This window comes from Nycticebus coucang, chromosome 12, assembly GCF_027406575.1.
Source record: "Nycticebus coucang isolate mNycCou1 chromosome 12, mNycCou1.pri, whole genome shotgun sequence".
NCBI lineage: Eukaryota > Metazoa > Chordata > Mammalia > Primates > Lorisidae > Nycticebus > Nycticebus coucang.
In genome coordinates this window covers 38,748,262-38,767,895 of record NC_069791.1, presented here as the reverse complement: position 1 = coordinate 38,767,895, position 19,634 = coordinate 38,748,262, and the positions used below count along the sequence as shown (strand labels likewise).

The following is a 19,634-nucleotide window of genomic DNA, read 5'->3' as shown; positions in this document are numbered from 1 at the left end:
GAGACCTGATTATAACTATGTCAGCTCTAAGTGGAAGAGCTGGCTGGCATTTATGCTCAGGAAATATGTATTCAGGCTATGATCTGAACCTTAACATAATGTTCTCTCTCATCCAGGGAGATTCATCAGACTTTATCTCCAAGGTGATTAAGGCTGGTGATAAGGTGATAAGAATTGTGACCAGGGTCTGTGAGAAAATCTAATCTCTATATGGTTGAGTGAATGATATCATTGGGATATTCCAGTGTGGAGCAGGATCTCAATCTGAAGTGATAGTGAAAAGAGCAGATTAAAGTTCTGGGAAGAAGCTGCTCTCAGAAACTAGTAGCCTCCAATATGGCTCCTCCCTCTATTGTCCAAAGTACATAGTTCCAATCTCTGCTTCTATCATCATTATCACCTCTTTTGACTGTAGTCCAATGGTTTCTCCCTCTATTGTTCAAAGTACATAGCTCCAGTCTCCGCTTCTGTCATCACATTACCTTCTCTTTTGACTGTAGTCCAGTGGTTCTCAACCTTCCTAATGCTGCAACCCTTTAATACAGTTCCTGTGGGTTGTGACCCACAGGTTGAGAACTGCTGCTGTAGTCAAATCTCCCCTTGCACTTTTATAAAGACACTTTAGATTATATTTAAGGCTCATCTAGATAACCCAGGATACTCTCCTTATGTTAAGATTCTCAACTTAATCACATCTACAAAGTTCCTTTTCCCATATAAATGAACATTTACAGGTTCTAGAAATTAGGGCATAAGTATCTTTGAGAGCCATTATTCCACCTACCACACCACCATCCTTCCATTCCTTTCAAATTTCTTTTATAGATTACTTAATTTTCAAAAAGAAATCAAGAATAGACAACACTTGAATTTCTATTTTATCACTCATTCTTTTATTCAACAATAATTTGATGAATATTCTCTAATAATACAGAACTTTTTAGCTTTTGATGCAAACTCCATAGATATAGCCCTGCCCTTAATGGAGTTCACAAGCTGAAATGTCCTTTTTATTAAATCAAGGAGGCCTCCCTGGTCACTCCCTTCCTTGTTGCTGTGGACTTGCCTTTTTTAGTCCAGTCCTATCTCTTTCATCTGAAGCCAAGTAAGACTATTCTTCAGAGAGGATGAAAGAACAGAATTCATTTTACCATGAAACCTCAGTAACACAATTTATTAACAGTACGACCCTGCTCAGATGATAATTTATTCCTTAATTATTATGTTTACTTCACTTAATGTAAAATTTCATTAAAAAATTATAAGAACCTAGGCATGGGTTAAATTAGCTTAGGACTCTAATCTCCTTTGAATAGAGATTACTGGTTGCATAAATATTGCCCCTGTAAAGAGCTAATTCCTGATTGCTGAAGAATCAAAAGTTTCTTTGCTGCAAAGTTCTAAATAACTTAGCATACACTGATGTGTGAACTGCTTATATTATAGCATTCATCTCTACAGACAGGAGTCTACTTTCACCCACCAGCTGGACAATTTCACAATCATCAGTATTTTATACAGGTAATTTCTATTTGAATCTTTATATTTGCTTCTGATCTGTAGGCATAACATTAACTCCTTTTCACCTAGGCCTTCTCCGTTACTCCAAGACTTACCAGCTCTCTGCAGTCCTAGCTTCCAGAGTGATTCATTAATCTAGCCAGTACATTGTGTTATAACATTATTGGGCAGCTATAGATATCCAGTGTACTCAAGGTGACATTAAAAGGCTTAAAGAAGGGCATGGGATGCAAAACACACTGAGAAAGACCTAAGGAAAACAGGCAAGATGATCCAATGAGGTGTGATCACAACCAGAATTTCAGGAGACACCTGATTAGCAGTAGTTGAAGACAGGAGGATTCTGTTGCTCCAAAGACAATTTTGGGAATTCAGATTGATCTTTGTTGTATCATGTAAGAGAAATAACTTGAGAATTTTCTAGGAAAGTTGTCATTCCCAGAAAAGAGTTTTTAGTTTGTCATCTGTAGCATTCAGACTATATCAGAAAACTATAGCTTATTAGAATTTCTATTAGAGGAAAGCAGTATGATACCAGTGTTATTCAACTGGTATTTTTTTGCCATTTGAGTGTGAAAAAACATTATTCTGGGTTTGAGCTCAGGAGAACTAAAAAGAATTGAGGAAAGAAAAACTGTATTATGTGAAATATAGGAGAGGACTCTGTCAAGGATAGGGTCCTATGAAATTAGCATGAATGCTGTCTAAAATCAAGTAAGTGCAAAATGGAACAACTAATTTTGCAACTAATTGTTTAACATTTTATGTGGCTGGTAGATATGAGTTAAGAGTTGCAATTCACATGAAAGGACTGTTAGTGATAAATTATTTCTGAAAAGCAATTTGAAAAATGAACTTTAAATGATTTATACTATTTGAATCAGTAATTTCAATTCTAAGATGGTTTAATGTAGAAATAATCATAGATGTATTCAAATATTTATATCTAATGATGTTCATTACAATATTGTCTATAATTTGAAAAAAATATGTTGTAATAGCCGCAATATATTGAGTGATTATAATGTTTCTGACATCATGGTTGGTGGTTGGTCCTGAGATGAAGAAATGAAGGAAAGATAAAAGAGGGGAAAGATAATATAAGAAAATGGAAGTAATAAATAATTGCCTACTCTCTCTATTTTCTAACAGCCTAATGATTTGGTATTTCAGAACTTGGAAGAAGTTAGATTAAAGGTGAAAGACTTAGGAATGATTTAAGTGAGATTTGTGACACTTGGAAAAGGCTTCATCTCGGCCACGGTGCAGATTGACAACCTGACGTCATTCTGGGCAGTATGGTAGCCGCTAGACACACATGACTATATGAATCTAAACTAAGTAAATAAACTCAACCTACAAATCTTAGTTCCTCAGTCACACTAGCCACATCAAAGTGCTCAAATGGTACATGGAGCTAGTTCATACGGCATTTGAGGGTTCCCTCGTAGAACACTTTCATCACAGAAAGTGCTGCTGCACAGCAGGGCCTTAAAGACACAGCACACAGAAAACTCAAATTAATCAACAATAAAAGAGCTAACAATCCCATACATCACTGGGCAAGAGTCATGAATAGAGCTTTCTTTAAGGAAGACAGACAAATGGCTAACAAACATATGAAAAAATGCTCATCATTTTAATAATCAGAGAAATGCAAATCAAAACCACCCTGAGATATCACCTAAACCCAGTAAGAATAGCCCACATCACAAAGTCCCCAAACTGCAGATGGTGGCACGGATGTGGAGAGAGGGGAATACTCTTACACTGTTGGTGGGACCGCAAACTGATGTAGCCTCTTGGAAAGAAGTATGGAGAATCTTCAAAGATCTTAAATTAGACCTCCTATTTGACCCCACAATCCCACAACTAGGCATCTACCTAGGAAGAAAAAAATCATTTTATCATAGAGACATTTTCACCAGATTGTTTAACGCAGCTCAATTTACAGTTGCCGAGATTTGGAAACAAACTAAATGCCCATCAACTCAAGAATGGATTAACAAATTTTGGTATATGCATACCAGGAATACCATTCGGCCATACAAAGATGGTGACTGCACATCTTTGTAATATCCTACATTGAATTGAAACACATTGTTCTTAGTAAAGTATTACAAGAAAGGAAAAGCAATTATCCAATGTACTCAATACTAATATGTAGCCAGTAGATGATCTGATGCATGCCCACATAGGAGAAAACGCATTTCAATTCAAGTTCAGGGGAGGGGTAACAACAGAGGGAAAGGGGGAGGGCTTGGGGTGCTCTCAGCGAATGGGCACAGGGTGCGGGTGTTTGGCACACTTTTTCTGTATGGGACATAACCACAAGAGGGAATCTACCTAACAAAATCAAATATTTTGATCTGGTTGATTGTACCCACACATGAACCTGAAATAAATTTACTTTTCAAAGAAAAAAATAAAAGACAACGCAAGATAGACTTGACTAGAATTGTTATGCCTTGTTGAGCAATGGAAAAACTTCTCCATTTTACCTTAATTAACCCATCCTAGTGCCACTATTTGGTATCTGTTTTCACCTAAAACTGTTCCAAAAGAATAAATTAAATCTCCACCTTTCTCCCCACTCTCTTCTATTTCATTTCCTCAATTACCCTCAGTGTACACTTTTTTCTACTTCATTGGACCTCCAATTAGTTAACTTCTCCATTTTCACTCTATTCATTAAGATATGGATGCTCAATAGAAATGTAATGAAATAAGATGATTCTGTAAGTGTTCACCTTAAGGAAGTTTTTTCTACCCATAGTTTGCAAGTGTTTTTATCATGAGTGGATGAATTTTTTCAAAATATCTTTTTCTGCATCTTTTGAGATGGCAATATAAATTTAAGGTTTTTCCCTCTTTTTTCTGCCAATACAGCATTATACTGAATAGACCAATAATGGGTGATGAGTTTAAATCAATAATAAAAAATTTCCCAACCAGTTTGATGAAAATATTTCAAATTGTATATAAAACCAGTACATTGTACCCCATGATTATGTTAATGTACACAGTTATGATTTAATTAAAAAAAAAAGAACAAGAACAGAAACAGCCCAGCACTAGGTAAATTCACAGATAAATTCTATCAGACATACAAATAACTGGTATTCATCGTACTGAAACTTTTCCGAAAGGTTAAGAAAGAGAAAATTTTCCTTTAATTCATTATATGAAGCCAATTTCACCCTGATGCCAAAGCCAGGGAAGGATGTGACAAAAAAAAAAAAAAAAATTACAGTCAAATATCACTGATTAACATAGATGCAAAAATTCTCAACAAAATACTGACACAACAAATCCGACAGCAGATTAGAGATAATAAACCATTATCAAATAGGTTTTATCCTAAGGATGCAAGGATAGTTAAACATAAACAAGTCAATAAATGTGAATAAAAGACAAAAAACACGTGATCATTTCAATGCAGAAATGCATTGTAGGAAAAGCATCAATAAACTCTAGCATCCATTCTTGATTAAATCCCTCAACAAACTAAGCATAAAAGGAACGTATTTCAAGATAATAAAAGCCATCTATGACAAATCCACAGCTAATATCATGCTGAATAGGGAAAAGCTAAAAAGATTCTCCTAAGAACTGAAATAAGACAAGGATGCCTATTTTCACAATTTCTCTTCAGTTCCGTACTGGAAGCTCTAGCCAGAAGATTTAGGCAAGGAAATCAATCAAGGGCATCCAATTAGAAAAAAGGAAGTCAAATGATTTCTGTTTGCCGAGGATATGATCTTGTCCCTAGAAAACCCTAAAAAATTCTTCAGAAGGCTTGCATATTTGATAAATGAATTCAGTAAATTCTCAGGCTACAGATCAATATACATAAATCAATAGCATTTCTGTACCATAATAACAACTGAACTGAGAATCAAATCAATAACCCAATTTCATTTATAATAGCTGCAAAAAAGAAAAAAGAAAAACAACCTTCGAATATATTTAACAAAAGAGATGAATGATCTCTACCAGGAGAACTACAAAACACTGATGAAAGAAATCATAAATCACAAATGGGAAAACCTCCCATGCTCAAGGACTGGAAGAGTCAATATTGTTAAAATGCCACACTGCCCAAAGCAATCTACAGAGTCGACGCAATACCTATCAAAATACAAATGTCATTTTTCAAGGAATTAGAGAAAACAATCCTAACATTTATATGGGTCCAAAAAAGAGCCTGCATAGCCAAAGCCATCCTAAATAAGAAAAGCCAAACTAGAGGCATCAAATTGCCTGACTTCAAATTATATTGAAAGGATACAGCAACTAAAGCAGCGTGATATAAAAACAGGTACGTAGATGGGTGGAACAGGATAGAGAATCCAGAAGGAGAGCATAAACCCATAACCAACTGATCTTTGATGAAGCAGACAAAAACATACGCTGAGGAAAAGAGGTACCTGATTTTATACATGGTTTTGGGAAAATTGAATAAAGATATGCAGAAGAATTAAACTAGACCCCTACCTTCCACCGTATACAAATTTAACTCAAAAAATATGTATTAAAAGACTTTGAAAGACCTGAAACCACAAAAATTATAGACGAAAACCTGGGAAAAACTCTTCTTGACATTGGCCTAGGCAAAGAATTTATAACCAGGACACAAAAGCAGACGCAACAAAAATAAAAATAAACAAATGGGATTTAATTAAACTAAAAATACTTCTACATAACAAAATAAATAATCAACAGCGCAAACAGACAACTTACACATGGGAGAAAATACTCATAAACTATGATCCAATGAAGGGCTACTATCCAGGCACTATTAGGAATTCAAAGTACTCAGCAAAAAAATGAAACAACCCTATTAAAAAGTGGGCAAACAACATAAACAGATTTTTTTTTTTTAGCAAGAATGGCCAACAAACATATGAAAAATTGATAAATATTACTTATTATCATCAGAGAGATGTAAATTAAAACCACAATGAGATACTACCTTACTCCAATCAGAATGTCTGTAATTTAAAAGTCAAAGAACAATTGACATTGGTATGGCGTTGGTAAAAGGAAACTTACTCACTGTTGGTGGGGATGTAAATTTCTAATCTCTATGGAAAACAGTGTGGAGATACCACATAAAACTAAAAGTAGACTTACCATTTGATCCTGCAATTGCAATACTGGTTATCTACTAAAAGGAAAAAAGAAATCATTATATCAAAAAGATACCTGCACTACTATGTGTATCACAGCACGCTTCACAATAGCAAAAATACAAAATGAAAGTGCCCATCAACTAATGAGTGGATAAAGAAAATGTGTTCTCTATACACCATGGAATACTACTTGGCCACAAAAAAGAAAAAAATTAAATAATGTCTAGAAGCCATTAACTTGACGCAGAAAAAGAAAGACTCATTCTTCAGAAAAAGAAAGACACATATCACATAATCTCACTTACAAGTGGGAGCTAAACTAAGGGGATGTATGTTTCTTTAGAGTGAAATTATAGACCTTGGAGATGATAAAAGGTGGGAGAGGAGAGAGGGATAAAAATTACCTAATGAATTCAATGTACACCTTTCAGGTAATAGGCACAGTAAAAGCTAAGACTTCACAATATATCCATGTAAAAAACTTGCACTTATAATCTCTAAATCCATTGAAATTTTATAAAAAAAAATAGTCATAATTATGGGAGTTCTGAGCATTGGTGAGTACAGAGCCATGAGAGTCCTTTCCATAAGCACACATCTTGCGGGAGCTACCTCTTGACCACCACCAGGAGAAGTGTGATGGGCAGGCAAAGGCAAGCTTGCTCTGAGCCTGAAAGCACCTTCTGGAGGTGTAGCTGTGGCACCCACCTCAGTACCATGGGCCAAAAAATCTATTGGAAAAAATTGCTGGGCATATATTTAAGAGTTTATTTCTACTGAATATGAAGTAACTTCTTCAAAAATACTTAGTATGGGGTGGCACCTGTGGCTCAAAGCAGAAGGGCGCCAGCCCCATATGCCCGGAAGGGGTGGGTTCAAATCCAGCCCCAGCCAAAAACTGGAAAAAAAAAAAAAAAGTTTAGTATGCAAATATTATACAGTGAATTTAATTGGGTACTGAATTTGTAATGTGCCAGGCAGCATACTCTACATACACTAAATTCTTATCCCAAATGTTGACTTCTAGCTTTATGGATATCAATATTGACACTCAGAGGGGTTAAATAACTTACTGAAATTCACACTGCTGGCAGATAACAAAGACATGTTCGCATCAAAGTTTATCAGACTTCAAAAACCATGATATTTTTCATCAGAACTATAATGATTATCCTTGGAATAAGTATTGAAACATGGATCAATTGCAAATTTTGCAATTCTACTGATCCAGGGTTGTTAGCATAATATTGATCCCCAAACAACTGTTGCAATATCTTCCCTCTGACCACTTTCGTTCTCCCATAAGCTGTACAAGAAAAGTAGTCTAATTTACTTAGGAAGAAAAAAGGACACAGAAAATGCACTTTGACCTCTCAAAACATTCCAGAATTTTTCCGCTGACAACTGTGTTTCAGGGAATAGAAAGCTGCTTGGTTAATTTGTACTGTTTTGTCTTCATTCTAAGTATATATTTATCTTAAAACAAGTTAATGTGTCATAAATGGATATTTTAAGGGGAAACCATTTGAGAACACTCAAATTGTATTCCCACCCCGAATAAAAGAAAATCCATAAAAAGTGATCGGAAATGTTCTATATCTCTGCTACAATGGTTCTCATATAAAGCCTACTAAGAATCTCCCATGTCTGGGGCTGGATTGACAAAGACAAGTCAGTAGTTCCGATTCAGCAGAAGAGGATTGGGGGCCTCTGCCCTGGGTCTACATGTCCCTACATTTCCTAATCCTTCTCCCCTTCTATACGCCTTGGCTCTTCTCAGAATGTTTTAAGAATTAACCAGGAATAGAACTACTCTGCCAAATAACTGAGACACAGAAATTAAAAAATACATTAAACTGTATCGATAATTGTCCAGTGAGTGATAAAAGGCAACAGTGTTTTCATATATACATCCTCACTTTGCCATATATATATGTATATATACAAATATTCAGGTGAAAGAAGGCTGTGTATTTTATTTACATGAGGACACTTTCAGAACGGAGCCCAAAACCTGAGGCATGATAGAGAGTTGAAAATTTTTGAGTTGTTGTATTGACTAAACTTCATCCCTGCTCAAGAAAATTTTCAACTGGGTCCCTCTAACTGAAGTCAATAAAAGGAAATTTCATGACCTTTCTTTCCCCAGGCATGATGAAAGAAATATACCATTCAAAGCATTCTAGACTTTTGCTATTTAGAAGATCTGCCATGTAGTTAATTGGTACTTTACTATTCCATGTAAACCTCCAGTATCCCACACACATCATATTAGAACTGAACCCATTTACCAAACAAAGATATTGTGTCTTTGAATGCAATTGTAACTTGTAGCCACACTTTATAAATGGTTTGAATTCTTTTCCATTTGGAAGACTTTTAAATGCCTTGGATAATGTGTTCTATTTGCATGACCAAAGAAAACAATTGCATGCAACCAATTTAATTGAATAAATAAGTACAAGTCATTCTCAGAAATACAGTTTGTTTTAAATACTAACCAAATAATGTGTAAACTCTGAGAAATTATTAAATAACCTTTAAAATATAGAAGTATGGAGTGGATGCCCAGAATTAACTAGGCAATATCTTCCTGTTTGCCTAGGACAATGACCTAATAAGATGGTTAATCATCAGTGAACTGATTTTAAAAAAGCCAAATAACTATTTAAAGAGAGACTTAAACAACAGATAAAGGATGGGCCTGTCGCAGTTGCTATAGGATTCTAAGTTCAGGTAAGAACCTTGGAGAGCCTCTAATTTCAACAGTTCTATGTAAGAAATTTTCATAAATTTGGGGAGAAAATGATTTGATTATCATGCTAAATATTATAAATATTAATATTATGCTTTGTCTTTCTCACATTTATGTTCTTAGCCTTTAAAACCTAGTAACTATCCATTCTGGAGATAGAAGAGCCTTACGTTAATATACTTTTAAAGAGAAATTACAATCATGGATTTGTAAATTTAAAAATAAAGTTTGAAATTCTATCCCTATTACTTCCTAGACAAATGGAACCTCAAGGACGAAAAAATGGACCTCTAGTTACCATCTTAAAATATGCTGTGAGACAGTTATTTTCATCAGCTACATAGAATGATTAGACTAAGCTACCTATTTCTTTGATTTTACGTTACTGGATAACAGGGACCAAGGGAAGGAGTTATTTGACAAACGTAAATAAATAGAATATGCTTCAAAGTCTATCTTTACTTTCCTTGTTTCAACTCAAGTTTGACTCAAATTTTTTTTCCTTTTATTAAGTCATATACACATAGATCATGAATACATTTATGCATTTGTGGGGTACAATGTGTTTATTTTTTATACATTTTGGAATGGTTACATCAAATGATATTAATTAAAAGGAATAGATTTAAAAAAAAACTCTCCACACAGTTGTTGGCATGAATTAAGGGCTCAAAAAATACTAGTTTCCTTCTATTATTCAGGAGAGGTCTGTGCTTATAAAATAATTATTTTAATTGTCAAAGTAAGATGGGGATGACCAAAGGTCTGAGAAATGAGTAAAAGCTGTTTTTCCTTTTTCCTCCTCAGATCCATAGTCACATAGAGAGATTGGGTCACTTGATCTGCAGTGATTTTCTGCGATCCCCTTGAGTAGAAAAAGTTTTAATACAGATAGGCAGAGACGTAAAATTCTGTTCTCCACTTCACCCAAATCAAACTAGGAAAATCCTACCTGTTCTGTTCAGGGAAGAGTTAAGAGTTACAATTCTCTATCTAAATGCTTGTGGCTCTATCTTATAAGTATATTGTGTCCCCCAATTTATTTATATATCAATTATTTGGAACCCAGAGACAAATATGTTAAATGCCTACAAACACGCTTAATTACAATGCCATGATAAAGTACAAAGTGTGGTATTAAGTCAAGCTTAAGTTGACACTTCAATTATCTCATTAGTTTGTAGTTACTTGTCACAATTTTAAACAAAGTGGTCACATTTCTATTTTTTTTTTTATTCCAAGACCAGGGGAAATACAGAGAAAAGTACACAGGTATATTCTCAGAGGTGTAGTAGTGTGGGAGAGGTTATTTCAACTGGGGTAAATGGGAAAATATGGAAAGGTAAGATTTGGAGCAGCATTACGACAAAGAGATGAGGAAGCACGTTACAGGTTGAAAGGAAACATCAGAGGACAGTTTTCTTCTTGGAAGAGCGGTTCCGTGTGTCTGAAGCTGCTTATTGGTAAATCAGGTTACAACAAGCATGGTGTTTAGGTTGTGAAAATGTTCAATGAGGAAGGATAAATCTTATTTTGTATATTATGAGAGATCTTTGAACACTTCTGAGAATGGATATGATCTACATACGATAGAAAGAAAGCCAGAAGTCAGGACAACCACAAGTTAATCAGTTGAAACAAACAAGGCTAGGAGTGGTGGGAATAGTCTTCAGACTTTCAAGAATTATTTTTAGTAGAAAGGAAAATAAAAGACTAAAGCCAAAGGAGTACGATCCAGATTGCAAATCATTCAGAGATTTGCAGTTATAGGATTTATTACTTAAAAAGAAAGATCTCCTAACATTTAAATTCTGGGGAAAGAAACAGAAAGAGGTCTTCGTGGAAAAAATGGTCTGACATTTTTCAAAGTGCTGCTTAGGACCTGGAGACTGCCAAACTATTGATTTTCTCTTCATTCCATCCTACCTAGGAATGGAGCATCTCAGATACAGGTGTATATCACACACACACACAATGTGGAATAATTGGAGTTATTGTAGAATAATTAGCTGTATGTAGGTATGGCTTTCTACGTTCATGCATATGTTTATATATACTCGTGTATACAGAAGTGAAAATATGCTCAGATATTTATTATTTCCATGCTTATACATTATGCATGAAATATGCACCCTATATTCATGTTTTATATATTTATAATGTAATTAAATCCTTGTCAAAGAAATTAATGAATAAAATACACAGTTGATGTCCATTATGCACAGATTTCTATATTAACGAATTTGCTTGCTCACGCAAATGCATTTGGAACGACATCCACACTGGGGGAGCTTTCGTGGTCATCTATGGGCACGCCCTGAGTGGTACAGAATTTGGGCTGCCGGGTTCCCAAGCTGAGGTGACGCTCCCCCTTTGTGTTTCAGTTTACACACTGCAAACAAATGTCCCTTTTACAGTCTACTTGGTGCCATGTTGTTTACTTTGCGTTTGTGCTGCCGAGTTTACTGTTTTAAATAGCCCCCGAGCATAGTGCTGCAGTGCTCTAATGTTCCTACACCAGAGAGCGCCAGGCAGAGAAACACGCCTGGGCTATGTCAGCCTCCCCGAGGGATGAACTATGGTGCTATTGGTCACGAATTCAATGATAGCGACTCAACAGCATATATTAAATAAAGTGTCTTTAAATAGAAACATACACAACAAGGTTGTGTATTGATTAGTTGGGGATAATATTGCGACCAGAGGCGTGAAACATTTAACCCTCTCTCTTCCCTAGGAAAAATAATTCAGTATTTGCCAATTCGGTGTTCCCAGAAGTTTTATAGAACATAACTATAGCAAATAGTGAGAATTAAGTGTATACATGACATATATTACATATATTATGTAATTAGTGTCCTATTAAAAATCATATATCTGTACTTGTGTGTATCTGCCTATACGGATATGTTAGACACATACTTACGGATTCTGCACATAGATATGAACTAGGACACATTTTTAAACCTCAGTGAAGAACCCACTATTCCATACAGGAATGAATGAAGGTAAAAAGTTGACTCATTTTACTAATCTTAAAATAAGGGATTCCTCACTATCAAAGTTATAATTTCTCTCATATTTTGAACCCCAAATTTTGCTCGCAGGAATTTATCCTACAGATACGATCGCGTATAAATAAAACATTATATGGTAAGAAAATTTGCTAATGTGAAATAACAACCTAAATCTTATCAACATAGAAATACTTACATATATTATGGATGACAAAATGCCCTACCGCCATAAGAAAAATGAGGACGTTCTTAATCAATATGACGTTAAGGATATACAACAGGGTAAAGAGAGAACAGAGTTGGTTGCATGCTGCCACATGTGTCAAAAAAACACATGAAAAAATGTTCATCATCTCTATATATTAGAGAACTGCAAATCAAAACAACCCTGAGATATCATCTAACCCCAGTGAGAATGGCCCACATCACAAAATCTCTAAACTGCAGATGCTGGCGTGGATGTGGAGAGAAGGGAACACTTTTACACTGCTGGTGGGACTGCAAACTAGTACAACCTTTCTGGAAGGAAGTATGGAGAAACCTCAAAGCACTCAAGCTAGACCTCCCATTTGATCCTGCAATCCCATTACTGGGCATCTACCCAGAAGGAAAAAAATCCCTTTATCATAAGGACACTTGTACTAGACTGTTTATTGCAGCTCAATTTACAATCGCCAAAATGTGGAAACAGCCTAAATGCCCACCAACCCAGGAATGGATTAACAAGCTGTGGTATATGTATACCATGGAATACTATTCAGCCATTAAAAAAAATGGAGACTTTACATCCTTCGTATTAACCTGGATGGACGTGGAAGATATTATTGTTAGTAAAGCATCACAAGAATGGAGAAGCATGAATCCTATGTACTCAATTTTGATATGAGGACAATTAATGACAATTATGGTTATGGGGGGGGGAAGCAGAAAGAGGGAAGGAGGGAGGTGGGTGGGGCCTTGGTGTGTGTCACACTTTATGGGGTCAAGACATGATTGCAAGAGGGACTTTACCTAACAATTGCAATCAGTGTAACCTGGCTTATTGTACCCTCAATGAATCCCCAACAATAAAAAATATATATATATATCACTGCATTAAAAAAAAAAAATTGAAAATCTTATGTATTCAATGTAAAATGCATATCCCATTCCTAAGTAAGGGAATCAAGATCAGAGGAACAATATTTGTCTTTTTTATTTGCATTTTCAACTACATGCATGCATTTTCTCTTGAAAGATAAATAAAGATAAATGAACAAAATTAAAGGCCAGAATGATGATAAGACCACACATGATCAGAGTCTCTCTGAGAGGTACTTGCAGTATCCTTTGCTCTTTTTAACAAAACCAAAGTCTGTATGTTTTTCAAGCATGGTTCCAGAAGTATCTCCTCTCTGAAACTGTGTTAGGCCACTCAAATTACAGTTCATTACATTGTTTTTCTGCCTGTTTTAAGAATCTACTATGTGCAAAGCACTGCTTGCCACATCATAAAACTATAAGGATTAGTTAAATACACACAGAATTTGCTTCTATAAATCGTATAATCTAAATACGTAAAAAACACCAAAATTTTAATTTCTCTAATTCAAATTCTTTGTTCATACACCTATAATCTATTGTGTGATTCTATATTATCTTGTTTACTTGTTTTAAATTCCTTTCCAGAAATTTATTTCCCTAACTAAATTATAACCTCATTGGGCTAGGACTTTGTGCGTGGGTTTCCTCTCGTGTCCAATATTAACTTATTTGATTGATGTTGACCTTGTGGCTTTTTTATTACTAAATTGTATATCATTAAAGTAAAATAAATTATGCATTTTCTTCTTTGAATAGGTGATCATTTTGAACCAAGCATCAACGACAATTAAGAACATTGATGAATCTGTAGTTCAAACATGGACCAAAATCAGCATTCGAATAAGACAACAGAGGCAACATCTTCAGAGAAAAAGACAACTAGATGCTGTGATGGATTCAAGGTAGAATGAGTTCCACATTTTCAAATTATATGAGTAAATGGGGGAGTTTTTATTTATAGATAGGTAATCAGTTGTAAAAAAGAACAACATATTTCAAATTATAATTTTTAATTGAACCATACATTTACATACAAATGACCTATACCTTCATTTAAATCCACCTTTGAATCTGATTATGGTATTTCCTTGGTGAAGTTTATTTTATTTATTTCAAATTTTAGGTGGGTACAAATGTTTTTGTTACATAGATACCTTTTATAATACTTAAGTTAAGGCTTTTAGTGTGCGTATCACACTATCATTTATGTGATATCATGTGATCATTCAGTAGTGCTCATTGTACCTGACAGGTAGGTTTTTAGGCCTCCCCTCCTTCCTTTCTTCTTGATTTCCTATGACTTTTACATCTTTTTGTCCCTGTGTATGCCCATCGATTAGCTCCCAATTATTAAAGTGCACATGTGGCATTTTGTTTTCCATTCAGAGATACTTCACTTAGGATAATGGATTCCAGTTCCCATTTAAGTTGGTGCAGAAGACATTATTTCATTCCTTTTTATGGCCGAGCAGTAGTTCTTCAGTGAAATTTCTAGTGCTTAAGAGTTTATTAATATAGATATTTAGAAATATTTTGATATATTCTCTTTCATTCTTGAGATACCAAGAGATAACTTGTAAAAATGGTTAAAATAAAAGAAAATACTGTGTAATGAATAACAGGTAAAAAACATTCTTAGAATTAACCAATAAATCTAGCAGATTAATGTCTTGTGAACCACTTTGTGGTCTTGACTTATTTAATTATTCGCTTTTTAAAGAACAACACTTTTTTTATTCTGATAACTCAAGTAATGCAGTCTGGCGGAAAAGAGATCTGTGGCAATCGAAAGACCTGGCCCCAAAACCAGGTCTTCCACAAGCTGACAGAAGGACTAGTTCTGCCTCTTGGTTTTGTCACAAAAATCAAGGGCATTTAATGATCCTGGCATTTTCATAAACAGGAAAAAGTACTCCTAAGTGCAGTGCTAGATGAGGAAGCTTGGACAAAACCCCTATAGAAAAGTCTTGAGGAAATAAAAAAAAAAAAAAAGATCACAACCACCTACTATCAGTATTTTAAGATTTTTACTTAGTCATAACTTTAGTTTTATCTACCAGAATAAAGACCACAGAGGTCAGATTAATTTGCAATGATGTTATATAAAGTTCCTTTTAACTTTGTCCAGGGAACATGAAGTATGTTTGTTTTCAGAGATAACTGGTAAGATCTGTTGTGATGAAATATTTGAATAATATTTAAGCAGAATGGCAGTCACAAGGAAAAATTATGGGCTAATGCAATTGTCTAGGGGTAATGTAATGTGCTGAATTATTGTCTAGGGGTAATACAATGTGCTGAATTATTTCTGCTTTTAATTACATAGTGTTACAGTGATTTCGCTGGCACACACATAGGAATGTGACCACAAATTGACTGAAGCAAATGAGATTTTTCAAAGTGGTCCCTTAAAGCACACTTGACAAAGAGATAGGTGGTTAGGGAGTTAGTAGTGTATGTAAAAGAACTTACCTGCAGCCCAATAAAGAAGAAGAATGGAGAAACTATGCTAGTAGGTAACCTTTAATTAAGTATTTACTCTATGCCAGGTCTTGGTCTTGTGTTTTACTTCCATTAATAGATTTATTGCTTACCCCAGTTCCATCAAGCAGATGCTATTATCTTTTCCTTGGTTTCCTCATGTAGCACTGTGCTTAAGAGTACTTTTTCCTGTTTATGAGAAAAAAAAAAAACACCCGAAAACCCTGGGTATAGACAGAGCAAATGACTTCCCATAGGTCTCGAAGCTGGTAAGTGGTAGAGCCAAGTTCTGAATTCAGACAGTCTGATTCCAAATCCCACGCTCTCAGCTCTACTCCACACTGTTAAAATAATTGGATTTCCTTATTAGTGTCCTTATGATATCATGGCAAGCAGGGATTTGCAAGTGAACTATTTAAAGAGCCTCCCCATTCCGAATTTCTCAAAATTCACCTTCAGACCAAATCATCCAGTGTTAAGCAACCACAGGATTCTTCCGCTTTTTTACATGCACGGACACAGACAAGGACATGTGTTGTTACTAATGTGCACACACAGACACAGTCGGTGGAAATGTGTAAAAGTGCAAATAGATACTGAACACATTTAAATCAAATCACCATAATTTCATCCTTTTTTAAAACTCTCTTCCTCTCATGTTTTCTACTGAACCAACTAGACCACACAGAACCTTCCAGTCTACCCTTCACTTTTATACCTGTCATCTCCAGTCTTTGGATTTCTTGTTCCTCCATATTGTAATGAAAACTCTTTCCCAACACAAAAGTGATGCATTATCATTAAAAAACATCAAAAATAGATGGCATGAAAGTAAACCGTCCCCCTTTCTGCCTTCGTTACCACATCCATTGCAGTACAACCATCCCCAAATGCAACCTGCAATAGTATCCATGACCCACGGTCTCCATTCTGGCTCACTTTTCCCCAGACACAGTGAGGGGCCTTTTGCTATTCCTCTAACATGCCGAGCACCCTTGTGACTTGGCAAATTTTGCACTTTCTGTTCCTTCATCTGAAATGTTTTGCTTCCAGGTATCTTGTGCCTTCATCTCATTCCGATCTCTGTTTAAACATCGCTTCACCCCTGACTACCCCATGTAACATAGCATTCCTCATCCAGAACTATTTAACCAGGTTGATTTTTGTAACAATTATCATCGGCTGATACTGACACTCCAAAACACACATGTGTGTAAGTGTGTGTGTGCACACCCATGTGTACTTAATGGCTTCAAACAACATAAATTTATTATCTTAAATCCCTGACATTCAGAAGACTAAGAGATCTCAGCGTATGAAACTCAGGGTGTTGGCAAGACTGTTTCTTTCTGGAAATTCCCTTGCCTTCTCCAACTTCTGGAAGCTATCTGAATTCTTTGGCTTATGGCTCCCTTCTATGTTCAAAGCTAGTGATGGTCTGACAAGTCTTTCTCACATTGTATCACATGGAAACTATCTCTTCTGCCTCATTCTTCTGCATTTAAAGGAGGCTTGTGATTACATTGGGTTCACCGGAATAAGCCAGGTCAATCTCTTTAAGGTCATCTGATTAGCAAACTTATTTGCCATGTTACCTAACACAGTCACAAGTTCTAGAGATGAAGGCCTGGGTGTCTTTAAGGGTCATAGTTCTTCCAACTCCACATTGTTAAAGTAACTCGATTTCCATAATATTAGTGTCCTTATGATACGATGGTCACTGCTTTCTGCCTCAGACATGATGAGCTGAGAGCTGGGCACAGTGGATGGTGCCTGTAATACCAGCAATTTAGGAGGCTAAGGCAGGAGGATCGCTTGAGCCTAGGAGTTGGAGAGACTGCAGGGAGCTATGACTGCTCCACTGCACTCCAGCCCCTGGGTCACAGAGTGAGAACCCATCATATATGTGAAAGTATGGGTATTTAAACATTTTCATGCTCAATATCCTATTTCATGGTGGTTACTGTTGCTGCAACTCTGCCCCTCTGCCTCCTCTTCCTCTTCTTTTGCAATTGTGTTAGTGTTACCTTGGTTTATTTACTATGGATTTCATACATTTTGAAACCTAGCAGATTAAAATCTAGTCTCATTATCCTTAACGGAGAGAAAAACAGCAAAACACAAAAAGTCTTATATGCTCCTTTTTATTTACTTTTTTCCCTTTTGGGCACCAGAAGCAAAGCATTAATGCTGATAGACTTTCATCAATGGTCTACTGAGGGGCATCTTAATTTATTCATTTGTCCATACACTCATTTATTTACTTGTCTATGTGTTTCAGTATTCGTAATAATATAGCAAACACCCATGAAATCACTACTTAGCACAGAAACTAATTCAAGACAGAAATTAATCTATACCTATGTGTTTTCTAGTTTCCTGGCTTCTGTTTCTATTTATCTGAGGTAAAGACTAACTCAAATATTGTGTAGGTATTCACTCTACTTCTTTGGAGAAGGTTCTGTTCGTGTCGCTTGCCGACAAATAAATAGGATTGCTTGCTCTTTTCTTTTCTTTTCTTTTCTTTTTTTAAATAAATCTCTCCTCTACATTTTTTTTTTTTTTTTAATTTGGCCGGGGCTGGGTTTGAACCCACCACCTCCGGCATATGGGACCAGCGCCCTACCCGCTGAGCCACAGGCGCCGCCCTCTACATTTTATTTTAATTTCTTATCATTTTTTTTTCTTTTCCTTTTTTTTTTTATTAAATCATAACTGTATACATTGATATGATCATGGGGCATCATACACTCGCTTCATAGACCATTTGACACATTTTTATCACAATGGTTAACATAGCCTTTCCGGCGTTATCTCAGTTACTGTGCCAAAACATTTACATTCTACATTTACCAAGTTTCGCAAATACCCCTGTAAGATGCACCACAGATGTGATCCCACCGATCCCCCTCCCTCTACCCACCACTCCCCCCCCCCTTTCCCACATCCCCCTATTGTTAAGTTGTAACTGGGTTATAGCTTTCATGTGAGAGCCCCAAATTAGTTTCATAGTAGGGCTGAGTACATTGGGTACTTTTTCTTCCGTTCTTGAGATACTTTACTAAGAAGAATATGTTCCAGCTCCATCCATGTAAACATGAAAGAGGTAAAGTCTCCATCTTTCTTTAAGGCTGCATAGTATTCCGTGGTGTACATATACCACAATTTATTAATCCATTCGTGGATCAATGGGCACTTGGGCTTATGGAACCAGAAAAAACCTCGAATAGCCAAGACATTACTCAGAAATAAAAACAAAACAGGATGAATCACACTACCAGACCTCAGACTTTACTACAAATCAATAGTGATCAAAACAGCATGGTATTGGCACAAAAACAGAGAAGTAGATATCTGGAACAGAATAGAGAACCAAGAGATGAATCCAGCTACTCTTTTCGTGTTGATTAGTTTGAGTTCTCTGTAGATTCTAGTTATCAGTCCTTTGTCAGATTAAAAGTATAAAAATATCTCCTCCCATTCTGAAGGTTGTCTGTTTGCTATAGTTGATGGGCCCTTAGCTGTGCAGAATCTTTTTAGCTAGATCATGCCCCATGTATTTATTTTGGCCGTTGCTTCAATTGCATAAAATCTTCATAAAATCTTTTCCCAGGCCAGTATCATCAAGTGTTTTCCACACAC

The 19,634-nt window shown here is 35.8% G+C and overlaps 1 protein-coding gene across 4 annotated transcripts in view; it reads left to right on the top strand.

Moving 5' to 3' along the window:
• Positions 1 to 19,634, top strand: part of LOC128560742 (solute carrier organic anion transporter family member 1B3-like) — a 99,671-nt gene that overhangs the window by 9,269 nt on the left and 70,768 nt on the right. Inside the window, exons 3-5 of one of the 4 annotated variants that reach the window (XM_053554112.1) lie at positions 1,447 to 1,521; positions 9,262 to 9,392; positions 14,268 to 14,413. In XM_053554112.1, the coding sequence (XP_053410087.1) occupies positions 14,330 to 14,413 (84 nt within the window). In that variant the 5' untranslated portion in view covers positions 1,447 to 1,521; positions 9,262 to 9,392; positions 14,268 to 14,329. Of the gene's footprint in view, positions 1 to 1,446; positions 1,522 to 9,261; positions 9,393 to 14,264; positions 14,414 to 19,634 lie in introns of those variants that run through there. The other 3 variants (XM_053554113.1, XM_053554114.1, XM_053554115.1) reach the window with 3 other exon arrangements.